Genomic DNA, 18618 nt, shown 5'->3' with positions numbered 1-18618 from the left:
AGTGAAGGTAGGTAGAATGTAGGCAGGCAGTAAATACACTTTGAATCTTTATGACAAACATGTTGCTGAACAAAAGCACAATTAATGCTTATATCTCCACTCTGCATTTCGAAGTATGTCAACAAGACCTAACTTGTCAGCCATATTACAGTGTTAATCTCTCACATCAATCACACCACTGCTTTAAAGCACTGAATTAAACAGAATTACAGCGGTCGGCTTTTAAAGCCGTCTCAGACAGATGGCAGACAGCTAAAGATAATTTTAGATGCTCAGAGTAGCAACTTATTGATGTAATTTCGTGCAGCACTGAAACAGACAAATGAAGAAAGGGTGAGTCAAGCCACGTTTCAGAAAAGTTGTGTGTGCAAAATTGGGTTTCTTGCAATGTTTGTCGAATCAAAATACTGTTATCCATCTTTAAATAAACACTTATTTGTTTACTTGAAGATTGTATGCTGCGTTCATGTGTGTAGAGAAATCGCGTCGATAAACATGCTCGACCAATCGTGAGTCACTTTCATCCCACGTTTCAAGTTACTAATGAACTTACCAGAAAAATGAGCATTTGGACAAACATAGGTGTGATAAGAACTGCCCAAAATGCCAGAAACCATTTTTGAGAAAAAAGTATTTAATGTGTACTTTGTCCCATCCATTAACAAGGCATGGTTTATGACCCATCCTGCGGCCAGCCAGACAAATATATTCTATCTATGAGCTGATCTATTAGCTAGTCGTAGCTCCTTATTAAGCAAAGAGAGATTTAAGTGGTTTCAATCTAATTATCTTGGAAAGTACTGTTCCATTGCAGGTCTTTACATGTGCAGAAAATCCTTGTTTACATTTATCGGAGCGCACGTCCAGGCATACTGGAAAAAGTTACTTGTTACTGTTACTGTCAGCCACCTGTTCTGCTGCATACAGACACAATAATGTGTCGCAATCCATCAGCAAGACTCCTGCAATCCAACAAGTGTAACCGTGTCATCACGCCCATCCCTTTCTCCATCCATTCCTCAGGCTCATGCACTGCTTTTTAGTCGCCTCTCTGCACCAAGCTCCTTCAAAATCAGCTGATCCATGGTCAGCTCTGTCAGTCTGTCACAGTCTTGAATTATAATAAAGGAATACTCTTGGAGATAAGAGGCATGACTTGCACTTGAATAAAGACCTTAAGGAAACTGTGGAAAGGTATCCCTATAGGACAAGAAATTAGAGAGCACTTACTGTTGGCTGTTTTTTTAGAATGTGTATATAACATCAGTATTAACATTTTATCAGAAATACTGAACAGCTTAGTAGGTGAATACAGGGGAAAGGTCTGAGCATTTATTGATCCCCATAAATCCTTTAATAAAAGCAGCAAAGAGAGGGAGGAAAACTATTCACTTTATAAGCAACTGTTAACAGGACAAACCAAAAAGTCTCACCTAAATAAGCAGGCCTGAAAGTTTAGTGTCCTCAGTGTTTATTATCCTATGATATGAATAAGGGGCAGCTACTGTCCAACACTGCCATGCTCTGACATACTGAACAGAGACAGAAAGACTCGCCAGATACATTATGATGGTGACCTCATCCTTCTGTTTCCGCTGTGTGCAAAGGAAATGAGGAAAACCACATGGGATACCATCAACACAAAAAGGAGCTTGTGAATGCAAATACGGACACAAAGATACACAAAATACTCACACACACGAGAACACTCACATGCTCTTAACATGTTTGTACTGGATTGAGTCTAGTACAGCAAAACTCAATAATACGAACATGATACCATGGTTTCAGTGTCTTAATGGGTGTATTATCTCACTGACTCTTTGGTTAACAGCTCTCTGCTCTGCACATCGCTTTAAAAAGCGGCCGTGAAAATGACAGAGTGAGAGACATTTGTAAGTAAACTGCCTGTCAGCCACAAGTAAGTCGTAAAGGTGGAGGTGTCAATGGAGAGAGAAAGGGGAAAGAGTGACAGATTGCAATTGTGGCTGGGGAAAATATGGGGAGGGGCGAGGAAATGAGATAGAAAGAGAATGATGGGAGGAGATGGGAGCTGGAGGAGACAACAACATGCGAGGGAGTCTCAGGAGCCATGGAGGCTGGGGAATAGAGGGATGGAGCGTTATAGCAACGCAAGGGGAAGAAAGTGAGCAGTCAGCTTTATCTGTGTGTACTGCAGAGAGAATGAAGCCCAGATGTAACATGCAAATCCACCGTCTCAGTGCTGTGTGTGCTTATGTGTGCATGCACAACATGGACACGAGAGCCTGTTTTGGCAGCATATATGTGAACAACTGTAAAAGTCACAGGAAGAATCCTAAAAGTACAGAGTGAATATTTATAGTAAGCCTCCGTCAACATATCCACCACAATTTGAAATGGCAAGTTGGAACAAAACCCATTTCATATGTCGCAAGCACATGACAGGGAGAAAAAAGAGAGCAGCAGAAACTGTAACAAGCCGATTGTTGAAGGATGATGAGACCGAGGAACGGCTGTGAAAAAAGAGCTAGCGTATTTTCATTCAACCTTCAAGTGGCTGCGTGTAATGTTGTGATTATCAGTTAAAGCTTATTTTACAGCTCTGAGGGTGAACAGTTGAAATATGGCATTAAGACAGAAGGGGAGCTGGGGAGGAGAGGATTGAAAGAGGGATGGTAATAAAGGCGAGGATATAAACAGACATACAGTATGTGATGAGGAGACAGAAAGAGAGGGAAGGATGGAGGGAAAGTTACAGACCGACAGCCGTGGGGTTATTGGAGAAGGTGGGTTATAGAGACAGACAGTATGGGAAGAGTACAGGGTGCTGAGTGTACAATATGTAACAAAGGATGACAGGGTGACAAGAGTGCAATCAGATGGAGTGGAGCTTCGGTAGGTGCTTCCCCTTCTCCCCCAACTAATGTAGCTCCTGTGTTAAGCTGGTTCCAGACACACACGGAACTCTTAACGTTTTCTTGAGGGGCTGTCATTGAGAATACAAATGTCTGTGTCAGCTGCTCCAGACCTTTTCAACAACTTTTCCTACTAGCCCCCTAGCAGAATGTCCGACTGGGCCCATGTGTGAATAAAGCAGAAAATGTGCCGAAAATTCACCGCAAGTGAGTGTTGATGACATTTCTAATTCAGATGGACGCACAACAGCAAAAAGAACACATAAAAAGAATACTGTCGTGCTAGTTCATCTGCTAGTGCTTCTGGACACACCTTCAGTGATGTTTCTAGAGTCATCAGGTGTTTCTGGTCTTGCAACATCATTCATCCTCTTCCAGGCGACCCAGCTGGGGCTAATCACACCCCAGCTTGTGACCGGGGTTCTCATTTATTAAACTGTGCGTGGGATTCATACTAAAAGTGTACATGCGCACAAAAGCCATAATTTTCATTCGCAGGGGGGGAAATCTAATTCATAAATCATGCGCACATACACCTGAACGCAATGTTCACTTCATAAATCACAGTCCACCTGGAAACGTTCGTACCTGGAACTGCCTCATACTCCGCCCTCAACACGCCCACTTTCAACTATAAATGGTCAATGCAAAGCACCTCATGAATATTGAATTCTCCTGCTCACCACAAGGTTTTCACTGTGAATCACGGCATCAAGCGACGAGAAGCGGAGGCGAAACATCAAGGTGTTGGTTAGTGAGGTGGAGGTGAAGAGCGATGTTATGGGACAGCAGTGATGTCGTTGATAAAGAGCATACACTGATACACTGCTGCTGCTGCTGCTGTTCATAAAGTGAGTGATAGTGAAGACGATAGAAAGAACAGAGCCTGAAATAAAATTACATCTAATTCAAAGGTGGAAGCAAAGAACTAATCGCCTCACGCTGAATGTGAGGGAACTTGTTGTACCGCCTGTTCTTATTTTAATCATCCAAAACTATGGGGATTATTAAATTTAGCAACAGCTGTGATATATCTAAAGAATTTAACAAAATTATATGTTTTATTGATTAAAACAGGGTTAACATAGAAAGATAAATATTATACAGTGTTAAAAACTACAAACACACCAGTAGGCTAATAAACCAGTGACTACCTGTGTTTGTTCTGGGATGGTTCGGTTTCGTCGGTCGATCTGTGTAATACTGGACTCAGTTCAGCACAAAGGTCAAAGATCACAGATTGATCGAATCTATATGATGAGTTATGTTTTGCATGAAGGTACCTCCTATTTTTTTTACCTTAAGTCAGAACCTGATAACTAAGAGACATCATTAATCATGTTCCTGGACCTTTTTAATGCCTTGCTCAAAGGTAAACGGATGTTTCAAAGGTTCCAGGCACTGCTATTGTGGACTGATATCTTGATACAGCAAATTCTTCATTGCCAGTTCTATGAATTAGTGACCAACACTGCGTCAATACACATGCCCTTTTTCAAATTGTTGAATCAAAACAAGCCAGTACTGTGAGAAATTTGCTGTTGACACCTTCCAGCGTCTGTCTCAAACTGCAGCCTGAGTGAACTGCTGCTGTTCATTTGGTCCAATTTGCTTCAGATGTAGCTGGGACAGGAGGAGGCCTGAATATGAGGACAGATGGCAGTCAGAGTTAACTGTTCACCAACAGACTTAGAATTAATACCCTGAGCTCGAGAGGAAGTTCAAAAACAGTACAAACCTTACTGACGGGAAAGAGGAGGGGAGATGTGAGCCAGCAGGGATGTATAAAGAATTTCAACAGCAACACACACACATACACACAGAACAGCAGTTAAGTCTACTCAAAGCCAATGTCATCCACTGCTACACAGTGACCTGCAGACATGCTGACATACTTACTCAATCACATGTTAACAACACTCACTTGAAACACGCACCCACACACAAACACACACACACCCACACACACACACACACACACAAGTACAGAGTAACACACACACAGGACAGTCAAATCGGCCTTGTTTGACATGTGTGGTTTGGTAGTTCGAGCAGGGACATTATGTCATCCTTGTTGATCTCTTGACTCTCACTCTTCACTCAACAATGAAATCACAGTATACTGTGGCTACTGTGACGCCCTGGCTTTGACACTAGGCTCTGTGGATTGTATGTGTGCATGACTCCCGTTTCTCCATTCAACATGTAGGAGGAGCTGGAGATTGCAGGCGGTGGTTAATGAGGGGCGGGGCTCCAGGTGATGGCCACCAGGTGATGGCCATCACTATAAAAACGGTGTCCCGGGACCTCAAGGCCCTCTTGTCCTGCTCTGACCACCTGACGCGGGAAGGCTGTCTGCCCCTGTCTTTTGTATATATTTTGTCAAATAAATGTGAGAATTGTTAAACGTTACCCGACGGTGTCTGTCTTCCCTATGTCATGACTATTGTGAGCTAGATAGCCGTGACACTACATGAAGTCTGTTACAATTTCACTAGATCTATTGAATGAAACTACATTAGCTAGGAAAATGTTATTCAAAGCATAACAACACTTTAATTTTGGCAAAAAAGTTCCATAATTGACGTATGAGTGTGTTGCTAATACACATGCACTTGTTCAGTTTAAATTGAGCTAAATAAAAACCGTCATGCATATAATTGAATATTTCTATGTGTTGTTCTTCATTTCCAAAGGTACTTTTTTTTTTTTTTTTTTTTAATTGCCTGTCAAAGATATCTGATCATCCTAGGTAATGATTTTTACAACGGCTTTGTTCTATTCAGGGATCAAAGTGATACAATGTAATTGTAACAGTGATTAGCAAATTTCTTTCTCTTATTTGCACAACGGAGGCTCCATCAGGTGGATCCTTCCCTGCCCAACATATCACATGATTCATTGCACTTTTGCGATGAACTGTATTTCAAAAAGGAATTGCTGCAGCAAGCTACAAGAAAAACGTCAGAAGAATAAATTATTAAATGTAAGTGTTAAACAGAACAGCTGACAGTAAACATGTTTAAAAAACACATGTCTTTTTTAAAGAGTTTTTAGCTTCGAGACAGCCTATAAGTCTGATGAAGGATTCGGCCCCTGAATTGAGACACAAAGACTAGAACCTGAGGAGCAGCTAGCACCAGCACTTTACAGATCAACTACATGTTATATCTTGTTTGTTTAAACTAGACTACAGCTTCCTATTTACTGTACATAAGAGTGATTGAGTATATTAGTGTTCATCAGCATCATGTCATACTGTTTCGTCATGAGAAGAAATTTCCTGTTATCATGGGAATATAGTTCTATACATTGCATTTATAACAAGATCTCTTTTCATCTTTGGCAGCTCTGCATCTTGGTTGCAATTGTGAATTAATGGAAGCTCAGTGGTCATGTTTTCCCTTTTCAGCCTCTGGTTATCTAATCTCCATCCTTCTAGGCCTTCCACATTAGTTTCTACAAAACATCTTCAACACCTAAACCTCTGATCTCTATCCTTGCTCTATATTAGTTATTTCTTTGTTTACCTTTATTTACCTTTTAAATTAATCTCTGTCTGTGTTGCATAACTCCCCCCATTATCAGTCTGACCTATATATGTCTTATAGTGAAACTCTTTCTTCTGTCCCCTCACCTCCCTCGGATTCATTCGTTCCATCCCTTCTTGCACTCCCTCAAAAGTGAGCTCAGTGGAGTTTACATTATTGATAGGCCTCTGCTCCTTCTGTCACCTCCCACTCTGTGTGTGCCAGGCCTGATGCAGCTTGGCAGGTACTTAGGCCGGCATCAATCTTTCATACAAACAGCACACTACATACGCACACACACACACACACACACACTGAATTGCGCATATACACATACTGCATCTTTCCTAAAATGTTTGTGCGTTGCCAGCACAGGAGCAGAGGGTGGCAATGGGAGGGAGGAGTATGTAAAAATAACTTTTCCTCCCCCCTGTCTCCTGTCTCCTTTCTCCTTCCACAGGAGACTTTGACAAATGCTCGGCTGCCATGAAGCCCTGATCCTTTTTCAATGTGACACCACTATGAAAATAAAAGGACAGAACAGAACCTGCATCACAGATGATAGCGTGAGAAGCACAGATGGTGCCGATAGCCCTGCAGAAGAAAGACAAGACCTCTTGCAACTTCTCATGCTCATCTTAGCACTGCAGCCGAGATTCATTTCCACTTGTGCAGGTGCATTAGAGGACCATACACTCGAGCAGTGGAAATGAGACTGAATGCACCAAATCAGCAAGTGAAACCCTGACCTACATTCCAGCATATTTAATGTTTCTCTGTTTCACTGCACTTTGTCTATTTACTATCATCCCAAATCTCTGCAGAGAGATACACAGACGTGAAGAGGTCGAGATGGAGAAAGCGGACAGGATGATGATGGACCTGTCAGAATCTGATGTTTATCTCAAGGTGCCGACACCTGTTTGTTGAAGGGAGCTGACAGACCTTACAGCAGGCCGACAGAGAGACAGAGAGTGCACTCATTCCCACTCCTCGCACTCAAAGAAGCAAGCACACACGAGAGAGAAAATCTTTTGTTTGATTGAAGCAGGCAGTGCATACGGTCTAAAACAGCATAGTCACATGATGTAGCAGCTGTAGCCTATTGGAGTGAAACACGACAGCTGTCACTCTCTTTCTTTGGTCCGGCAAATGGTTGTGTTTCAGACAGGACTGACTTTTTTTATGTGTTTATTGACATTATTTCATGTATTTGCACTTGGCAAGTGGACAAATTTAAGTGCCTCAGTTATGCTGAGACACCTTGAAACCAAGAGGCAAAGCAGAAAGAAAAAATCCATGAATTTTGAAATGTCAGCATATTGATTTCGGTAATTTTCAACATCACATTTGAAAATATACAGACTTGATTAACCATTAATCTCTGAACCCACTGTTGCCTTTGACTCCACCACCATTTTAAATTGATTAAACAGAGACCAAAAACATGCCGAAAGATCCCAAAGGGTCTCATGATTATACTCTCTGCACGAATTCTTGGTCAATGGCTACACCATTATTATTAAAGACTGACACACTGTGGTGGTTGCAAGAGGATGCCTTTTTTCCTGGATACAATTTTGTCAAGGGGGCTTACAAATGTTAAATCCGGATAATTAAATCTCAATGAGCAAGAAACTATTTGAGGAACTCTGGATCCCCACTCCCAGCAGATACTGTCCCGACAACAACACCAAAGTGCAACAAAAATCCTACAACAATCCTGCTGAAGGATGTTTTAGAACAGGTCGACCTCTGTGTCTTTTTATCATGGAACTCTCGAACTTGCCAGCACATTCACCTCTACCGGAGATGGGAGATGAGATGCATTAGAATAACACAACAGAGGTGAGGACTTGCAAAGGATCAATAATACTGCGCTGGGAATTAGTAAAACCAAAGACCAATAGTCTGTAAGATAAACGCTGCATCTGCAATTATTAATGGCATTGTGTTTATTGCATGATGCTTCTGGTTTGTCATCTTGTTTCTCCAATTACGCATGTATCTATTTATATTCTTGCCTACAAAAATCGGACTTTTCTCTCACATATTACAGTGTCTATTTGTCTCAAGCTCACTCTCTATCCTTCTATTAATAGCGTTCAGTAACTTAAATAAATCTGACACTAACCCAGCCTGTGTGGCATCTCCTTGTTTCTTTGAAGTGCTAAAAATAGGACATCTCCAAAATGAAGACACCAGTTCTTTGAATATGCAGCTGGAGTATCAGGATCATCTGTGCAGGGCTCTCAGACAGCTTCAACAACATCGAAGTCTCCCACAAGACCGCCATCATTGACCAAGAGTTTAACAGACTTCATGTTGACATTGCTGCTCTCCAAGAGACACAGTTTGCTGACAGCATTTCCCTGAGTGGACATAACCACACCTTTTTCTAGCATAGCAAGTGTTCAGACAAGACCTGGGAACATGGTGTGGGCTTTGCAGTGAAGATAACCCTGCGTAGTGTCTACAGCTTAACTCTCTGCTTGCCACCAGCATAGGAAGACAAGTTCTACAAGGAGCCTGACGTGGTCATTACGATCATCTCCATTCAACGAGGGTATTCAATGCCAGGCTGGATGCTAAAAGGAATCCTTGCCCGATTGCCCTGGTCACTTTAGACTGGGGAACTTGCACGAAAATGGAAGGAAACTGGGCTGCAATCACCAGTTTCAAATTGCCAACAACTATTAATTAAAACTGCAACATGGACCATTTCCTCATAGGAGCAAGGTTGAGCTACAGTCCAAGCAGATCAGCCATGCAAAGCATTTGGTATTCTCTCTCTGCCTTCAACCAGAAAAGTTCTGAGGAAAAAGGGAACTGCCAATGTTAAATTATTTGTAGCTTGCACCAGGGCGGACAGCAAAGTCTTTAATCTTGCCCATGTGTGGTCCAAGAACAACGTGACCAGTGGGCTCCAGAGGAAAATGCTATTCGCAGACATTGCAGCGATTGCATCCAACACTGAGTCAGAGCTGAAGGGGCTGATGGCCCTCACAAGATTGTAAAGAGTTTGCCCTCAACTGAGCATTAGGAAGAACAACATCATGGGCCAAGAAGTTGATGCCCAACCGTCAACTCAGTATACAGTATACATCACTCAGGTCCACAGTTTCTCAGAACCACTCACTTGATGAAGAACTGAGCACCCATCTTACGAGGATTGCTCATCGATGACCAAGTTGTCACATCAGCACCTTGCTAAACGACAATGTGGCCTGGACCCCTGCACCAAACATAAAAAATATGCTGCATCACATGGCTTCCAAAATCCTGTTTGCCATGGCTGTTGCTACAGGAACTTACCATGCCTATGAGGACACACCTTTTTACTGCAGGAGAAAAGACAGAGGGGTAAAACTACAAGCGGGAACACCCCCTTCAGTGCCAGGCCCCTCTTCATTTATCTGTGCCAACAGTAAAAGAGATTCCCTCCCTAGAGAAGGGCTGCACATCCCTAATTGCTGCTACAACAAAAATTGACGGCTTTGAGCACAAACCATCATCAGCCCTGACGGACAGATGCCAACAATAAGGACTTGGGGTTTCTTTTCAAAGAGGAAAGTGAGAGGGGTGAGAGTGGGGGAGATAATGAGGGATGGAAGAAACCAGGTGAAACGGATAAGGACAACTTGACAGTGGCGGAATGTGATTTGAAGACACAGAAGGCTGAGAGGAAGAGGGGAGCAGGAAGAGGAGAAAGGTTTGTAGTAGACAGGTGCAAGCAGAGAGCAGATGGGTTGTGTAAAGATTTAGGCCAAGAGTGACTGCAAAGAGCATGAGAGCCTTAATTTATGGCTCTGTTCCCTCTAGCCGGCAACCAAGCAAAATATTTAATAATGCTGATTCAGTATTAGCACCTTGCCGGGGGCATGATAATCAAACCATGCACCGATGGAAAAAGAGAGGGCTGCAGTCAGTCATAGAGACACAGGGAGGAGAACGAGCAGAAAGAGAACAGACTTCTTTGTGTCATTTCCTGCCTTTATCTTGAGATAGACCATCACTCCTTACAAGGGCCTGTTCTGTTTAAATCACACTCTGTTTTTATGTCTGTGCGCAACCAAGACCATCCCTGTTAATGGTCAAAGCCTGTCATTATTTCCCCCCCACCTCCTCTCTTCTATTCTCTGTGTTCACTCCTGTCATCACCTTGTCTGTGCCCACACCTCACTCGGGATGGTGTGACAGTGAATGTTGCCCCCTTGCTTTTCCCGTTTCTCCCCAGCTGCCAGTCCTCTCCTTAACAACCATCTTGTTTCCTGACAGGTTTCACGATGAGTTTTATGACTGATGAAAATATATCAAAACGGATGAAATGTCACCTCATCTTTTTACATCCTACTTTTCTCGTTCTCTTTGTGCTCCCTCTGTGGTCAGATGTGTGTCTTTGGCATTTATAAGACCACTCTTTTGATTCGGTTTCCTCTCTCTCTGCGTCGTCACATTGATATCCGTTGTAACAATTCTTCCTCTGTAGCCTGGCACAATATCTGATCCAGTCACTTATTCAAATTTGCAATCTGTTATGCTGCTCAGGGATCATTGGGAAAACACTGAAGCCTACAGACAGTCTAACGTTGCATTAACACAAGTCTTAAACACTGTCAGCACCATCAAACAGCAGCCGTCCACTGCTTTATTGTGCAGGAAGGAAATAAGAGTGCCATCAGAAACAGTGCCGGATATTGGATGCATGAACACGGTGAAATTAAACGTGTCTCATCATTTCTCCAAAGGGCAGGGAGACTTTAAAAACCTGTAATATGGAGATGGCTGTAGATTACCTTTATTTTACAGTCCCATAATTCAGAGGTCAGTGATATACTCTTCCTGCAAAGCAGAGTGGGAAACCAATCACTGCACCTTAGCACCGCACCTCCATAACTTATTGTTCTTCATAACTTATTGTTTACTGTATATATTGTCGTTTTATGTCTGATTGTTGTTTTAAAGAAGTGCACCAACCACTGTATGTGCAAATATACTTGGCAAATAAAAAAAATCTTATTCTGATTCTGAAATTCACCAGAGACCAAACATTATCCGCACAACACTGCCTTTGTTATTTGGGCTGTAACACCATGGTAATAATGTGATATCCTAATGCCTATCATGTGATATCATGGTAATATATAACAATGCACTGTATTGTAACATATTGTTGCAACAAGGAATATGCTCAAATATTCGTCTTCCTCTGCTACACTCCCTCTGTTTTTCCTGTCATGGCTCATAATAGGAATCTGCCTCTTTTCTTTTACTCTCTCTAGAAGGGGAAGCATACATCTAATTCGGGGGGTTTTCAAACCCGACCATGGCTCAAATGAAATTTCATGTCTGTGATGCATTCCTTACATTTGACCAGTTAAGTTTTGGTTTCACATTCTATTTTAGGAAGCGGACCTAAGACGTTGTCAGTTCTGTGATTGTACAACTCTTTTTAAAAAAACACTTAGAAATGCTTTCTGTTTGAATTGAGAAAATTTATTAAACCAGTTCATTTCATTAATTTATTTGCCAATGTAATATCTTTATGTAATAATGAGTCACAAAATGAACATTTAAACATTACATATTAGGAGGCAAAGACAACCAATCATATGAACACTGCTTATTTGTCTTCTTCTATTGTTAAACGCTGTTAGAACATCCTGGTCCGAGGCGCCAGTCACACCTGTTATTTTAGTCTGAAGACTTAAGATTTTTTCTGACTTGTGCCTGTACATATGTTCCAAATGAGGGTGGGATCTCTCTTCAAGATATCAAATTAAAGAAATTAATATAAAAAGTAAAGGACAATAAAGGTTTTTCATGAAGTGGATTTCATCCACCAGACATGCCTCCTTATTTTGGCTTCACTCCTTCAGGAGAGTTTACTGCCTTTAACTGCTGGCACAAGAGTCACACAACTGAATCCATCTGTTTGTGCTGTGAAAAGAAAATAGTAGGGTAAAGTTGAGTGTCCCAACAAAGTAACTTTTAGACTATTACGACAAACCTTTGCCCAGCATATGTAACATGGTAGTAACGGGGATTATGAAAGCAAACACACGATTTCCGCCATCGTATACATATTTACAGTGGAGCTGATATTTGCATTATTAAAATCATGAACACACTCTACAATGTCTCTCATTTGGTTGGCCTATCTGGATAATGTCAAAGTCTGATATTGAGAAGTGCAGGTGGCTGGCCTTTGTTTTCATGTTAGCAATATTCTACTATTCCACATCCAAATCTAAGTCTAGGTCAATGCATCAGATCAGGTAGGCCAACTAGAGCTTGGACAGACTTGGTGAGGTAGTTGTGCTGTCTTGGTTTGCAAGGGTGGCCACTTAAGCAGCTCTAGAATGATTTACATTTATATTACAGCTTATGTTTTTCATTTTTCCTGCTGCTTTCAACTTCTATCTCTTTTCTGCTACAATTGTGACAAACCCACTGCGGTAAATATATATTTTTACCTACCAGTCATGGAGTTCCACCTTATCTAGAACAAATGTGTGTATATACGGGATTTTAATGACTGACAGAAGCTCAAGGTTTGAGCAGCTTATATTTGTCCTGTCCTAGTTTAAGTAGAGCTGCACATAAGTGCCTTTGTTTATAAACTGATGTGAAATGACTTCTGGGATCTGCTGATGTGATGCTAATTGCATTAGTAGCTAAGTAGGGTGTACAATTTGACTATGCAGCAAAAACAAAACACAAGACATGCAAAAGCACAAAGCACCCACACACAACTATAGACATACGCATTCAAACAATAATCAAGACAGAATAACGAAAAAGAATGACAATTGACAAGTTCATCAACAATGAGAGGTGACAAGGTGACAAGAAAAGGCAGAAGGTTAGGTTTTATTTTGTGTTGTACTTTACTGCCTGTCTCCTCACAACTTTCTCTGATCTGCCAATAAACCTAGCTAGCTGATATGGTCTAGGAGGATTAGGTCTAGAAGAGATTCTGATATGGAATGAAAACAGCAAGGAATCGCTGTTGTTTTGAAATTCAGAAAAAAACTTCTTATTTTGTGCCTTTTTGAGCCCCATTTTTTACCTTTCTTATTTATTAGTGCTTCTTTTGACAGAAGTAAACAGTTTTGGAGCCATATGAGACAAGAATGGCACCTATGAAATTTAACATCATCAGGAAGCCATTGTTGTAGAAGATATTAGTGGGCATAGGGCACAACATTAATGAATATATAAGCAGGCCATTTGTTTTCAGTGTTATTTTTTGAGAATGCCCAGTAGACTGACTCTGAGAAATATAATAGAAATCAGTCCTCATCAAGCACAAGCTAAAGAAGAGAGAGGTTAAGTATAGAGCCAGAACAGTCTCAAAAGGAATAAATGCACACAGAAATGAATACATGCGCAAAAAAGATCCACAAATGTATTTGGGGATTTATATATGTGACTCAAAACACAAATACACTTTCAATGCACACACAAATATGTTTCATTCCATATATAAGTAAAAAAAATTCACATGTAAAACATAAGATTCATAAACAGAACATAAACATAACAAAAAAAAAATCACAAATATATGCATGTAAAAGTATTTGCAATCTTCATCAAATACATATTTGGAGCTTGTTACATTCATATATAAACTGTTGGACCTGCATTTACAAAGTGCTTTTAATTTGTAAACCTCGCTGCATTTGTGTGTGAGACTTTTGAGACTCCCCTGACGTGACTCGGATCCACGAATGCGTTTTTTCTAAGAGGGGATCGTCTGTAGCCAATCAGATGTCTCACTCATTTAAAGCCAATCACGTGAGTGAACCTCCACACGACGTCATTAAAACGCGCGCAGGCAGCCTGGAGGTTTTTACGCCCGGTTCACACCGGACGAGGTAGCGACGCCGAAGCGCCGCGCATTACTAATAATATCACATACTTCTGCTGTTATCAGCCTGCAGTAAAAACGGCATTTAATCATTTTTTCAAGCATATACTTACTTGTTGCTCCAATATTAACTGCAACAGCGTCCCAACATGTGTCTTTTTTGGTGTTGTCTTTATACAACATATGCTGAGAGTCAACAACTCATTATATATGAATGTAACAAGCTCCAAATATGTATTTGATGAAGATTGCAAAAACTTTTACATGCATATATTTGTGAATTTTTTTTCTATTTGTGTGTGCATCGGAAATATGTTTATGAATCTTATGTTTTACATGTGAATTTTTTTTACTTATATATGGAATGAAACATATTTGTGTGTGCATTGAAAATGTATTTGTGTTTTGAGTCACATATATATATATAAATCCCCAAATACATTTGTGGATCTTTTTTGCGCATGTATTCATTTCTGTGTGCATTTATTCCTTTTGAGACTGTTCTGGCTCCATATTAAGCCACCAGTGTTGGTACTTGAGATGTTCAGCAGATTTGTTTGTTCTCATAAAACATGGGATAATTATCTCTAAGACGATCTGTACAAAATATCAAAGCTACATTATGAAAGGTCCTCTCCTCAAATGCTAAGCCAAAAAAGAAATAAAAATTTGCATCGTAAAATATTTATAGATACAAGGGTTCCTAAAAAATGAATGATGAGGGTTGAGAGGAGAATTTATTGAGCCTATCTCAAACAGCCAAAAGTTTCAGTTTAGAGTACTAGGTAGTTTAGGTAGAACATGTCCATGTCAATAATTTATATTTTGTTAACACTGCAGCCTACAAATTACTATCAAATATTACTTGCAAAGTACAGCACCTTAATCAAAAGGGATATCATCTGTGGGTAAAAAAAATGTAATTATATAATGGTAGATATATATATATATATTTTATGAACATTGTGTGAGCTTGCTTTGATATTAATATCATAGTTACAAGAATTACGTTGGCAGTAAAGTTGCCCTGCAGCATGAAGGTTAAGCTTCCTGGCTAAAATCCTGGTTCAGCCAGGATCTTTCTGTGTGGAGCATCTCCCACAGTACAAAGACATGCAGATTGGAGTTGGTTAATTGGAGAGTCTAAATTGTCCTTAGGTGTGACTGTGACAATGAATGGCTGTTTGTCTGTATATGTCCCCCCCGCGATACGCTGGTGCCCAGGGTGTACCATAACTCTCACTCACTGATAAGTGTGATTGGCTCAAGCTCCCCTCAAAGATAAGCAGGATGGATGGAAATGGTGAACTTTATATATGCAAACTGTAACTAACCTGAAACTACCCTGGTTTTCATGGTGCAGAAAAACTGAAATGTTTATCAAATACAAAAAAACATGACAGTACAAAGAGCTATATATGAAACAAAATAGATACTACTATTGTGTAAGTCTTTATTAAAGTAAAAAACCAAGTGGAGCAAATATCAAGAAAGTTTAACTTTCTTGATGGTTTGGTTAGGGTTTGGTTAGGGTTAGGTTTTGTTTCGACCTTCCTTCGCTCCTACGAAAGATAATTGGTGTGGCTCGAAAGTGTTTGTATGATCTTCAAGGCTGCAGCTGGATCCTTCACTGACAAACTTCAGAATGGAACAGTTATGTTTATTTCACCATGCATGGCAGTTCATTCTTTCAGAAGTTGGTAGTGTCAGGACGTGAAACACTAAAATGCAAATGCCCTGGGCTTCATGTGGGTTGCATATGCTATGAGCTACCATCATAAATGGGCGCCATCTTGGAACTCAGCTCCCTGATAAAGTAATAGGCCACATCAATTGTTTTGCCTGATGCATCTTCACACAATGCAGCAGAAAAACATGGACGTGGGACTGAGCTGACAAAATGAAACATGGAAGATGTCAACACTGCATCACTAATGAAGAGGGTTAAAGACATCCTGTCGTTAGCTTAAGTGTTGGTCCAGTATTGGATTTTGTCTTGACCTGTGTGTTTAGGGCGGCACAGTGTTGCACTGTCGCTTCACAGGGAGACATCTCCACAATTTGTCCAGGGTCTTCGTGTGTGGACTTTGCAGTTCTTCCCCGTGTTTGCATGGGTTTAACAGTCCAAAGACATGCAGATTGGGGTTGACTGGAAACTGTAAATCGTCAGTAGGTGTGAGTGTGAATGGTTGTTCACATAAGTCCAGCGTTATACTGCCGACCTGTCCAGGATGTACCCAGCCTCATGCCCAATGTCAGCTGGGATTGGCTTCTTCTCCTTCTGCAACCCTCAAAAGGACAGTAGTAGTGGTAGTGGATAAAATAGCAGGGTACCACTGAAGTTATTCACCCTCTCGAGACATGGGTTGTCTGTTTTGTTCATGGTTATATATCCAATAGTTTTCAAGACATTTCAAACTGCACATAGAAGTTGACTGACTGTTGACTAACTTTTGACACTGTTCACACATGTAGCTACAGGCTAAAGATGGATGTTTACAAGGAATCTACATTTCCACAACTCACAGAGGTTGTCTTATCTTAGTAATGAATGACAATGGGCTGAAGATTAATATTCACCGCTAGCAAAGTTATACGTTTTTGCAGAGTGTACACATTTCCAGCTCCCGTTTCTAATAAATTGTTGGTTACCTGTATTGATTCTAATATCAGGTCTTATTTGGTTCTCGAAGCCTCTAGGTGAGATCAGTTTAGCTATTTAAAATGTAGCTGTAATTATGGTCAAGGGTTAAATGTTAAATGTCATTATAACATTACCTCACTTGGAATTGTGGTAAGCCAATTGATGGCTGGGGCACTTGCTGACCATTTTGGTGTGAAGAGAGGCCTTCCTGGGTTATGATTTTAAAACCACAGGAAGGTTAGAATGTGCATGTGCAAGCAGGTGTGGGCAAGTTTCCATGTGCAATGTCTTTAAACCGATGCATGATGCATGCACTGGAAAATATGTTTAGTTGCAAACCCGCAGAGCATCTCTTATGTAATGACAAAGCGCCTGAGGAGATTTGCAGAAAACAAAAAGATAGAGTTTACACGCGTACTTGCTCTTGCTTAGTCACTTTCTTTCTTCCACACACAAGAAAGAATCATTCTTATCGTATCATCAAGTCTTTCAACCCTAACTGAGGTACTGTAATATTACCAGAATAGATGGGAATAATTAGTTTCTGCTTTTGAGTATGACAAACAACTCCTCTGGAAAAAGCTTAAACAACACCTCAGTGATTCACTTTGTGTATTCACTGTGAATGATGCCATTATTCTTGGTATACGCATTGTCTCACCCACTCACAAATGGTTAACGTGCTGGTGGGACGGTAGAGAGCCTTACAGTTTCTGAGTAGATCACGCAATAATGCTACACAGGCATAAAGCACCACTGACAGAGCTGACAAACACACAGGGCAAAATCACACTGCAACACAAACAGACTCAGCATTTACAGTCAATTACACTTGGATTTTTTTCCAGGAATAAACTCCTGACACTACTTCCCATGCACGATAACTCAAATTACTGGCAGGGTGGATATTTTGAGCCCAATGCAGTAAATAAAGCAGATCCTTGACATGTAAAGTCTGTCATGGATTAAATTACCATGACATGGTGTTAAGTGTCTCCCTCCACCCCACTGATAACAATTAACTGCGCTATTCCAGTTCACTGAGCGGACTCCTCAGTGAGGTGGTACATGGATGACATCCTCACTACCACCACCTCTGAAATCCACGGACACACACGCCCATATAATCCCTTACAATAAAGCCAGGGCCGCATCACTAAGGAGATGTGATGTGTGTCTGATCGCTCGTCTCTGTCTCACCTGCTCGTTCGTGGCCAGCTCCTTCTCCAGCTGTCGGTGCTTGTTGTGCCACACCAAATAGTGGATAGGATAACGACTTCTCTCCGGAGTTTTCTTGGCAGAGATCATCTTCGGATCATAGCGTTCCTCCTCCTCTTCCTTCACTGTGGATTGTATTGACACTTTGGTGTTAATTTGCGCTACACAATCAAGCCTGTCATCCTTTATCGGCGGCGGTGGTGTCTGGAGGCGTACAGGGGCAGCCCTTACGCGTCAGGAGCAGTGGCTCACTCCCCGACTCGCTCTCTGCTCAGAATAAGCGGCCAGTGAAAGGGAAAATCATTTAGAGGAAGAAGCTCCTCGTTGGCTACACCTTTACGTCTGATAACCAGCCGCTCCTCCACCTCTTGCCTACCTATCTCTCTCTCTCTCTCTCTCTCTCTCTCTCTCTCTCTCTCTCTCTCCATCTGCATACTCTAACGCATCTACCCTTCT

General features: G+C 41.1%; 1 protein-coding gene across 1 annotated transcript in view; it reads right to left on the bottom strand.

Annotated features, from left to right (window-relative positions):
• The window catches only part of ankrd13b (ankyrin repeat domain 13B), a 43073-nt gene extending 24518 nt beyond the window's left edge, over positions 1–18555 (bottom strand). Inside the window, exon 1 of the mRNA XM_053423692.1 lies at positions 18145–18555. Coding sequence (XP_053279667.1) covers positions 18145–18252 — 108 coding nt within the window. The 5' untranslated portion in view covers positions 18253–18555. The remainder of the gene's footprint in view (positions 1–18144) is intronic.
• Positions 18556–18618: the final 63 nt, after the last annotated feature.

This window comes from Pleuronectes platessa, chromosome 5 (genome assembly GCF_947347685.1).
Source record: "Pleuronectes platessa chromosome 5, fPlePla1.1, whole genome shotgun sequence".
In the NCBI taxonomy this organism is placed as follows: Eukaryota; Metazoa; Chordata; class Actinopteri; order Pleuronectiformes; family Pleuronectidae; genus Pleuronectes; species Pleuronectes platessa.
The sequence above is the reverse complement of the archived record's forward strand: the minus strand, read 5'-3'. Positions and strand labels throughout refer to the sequence as shown.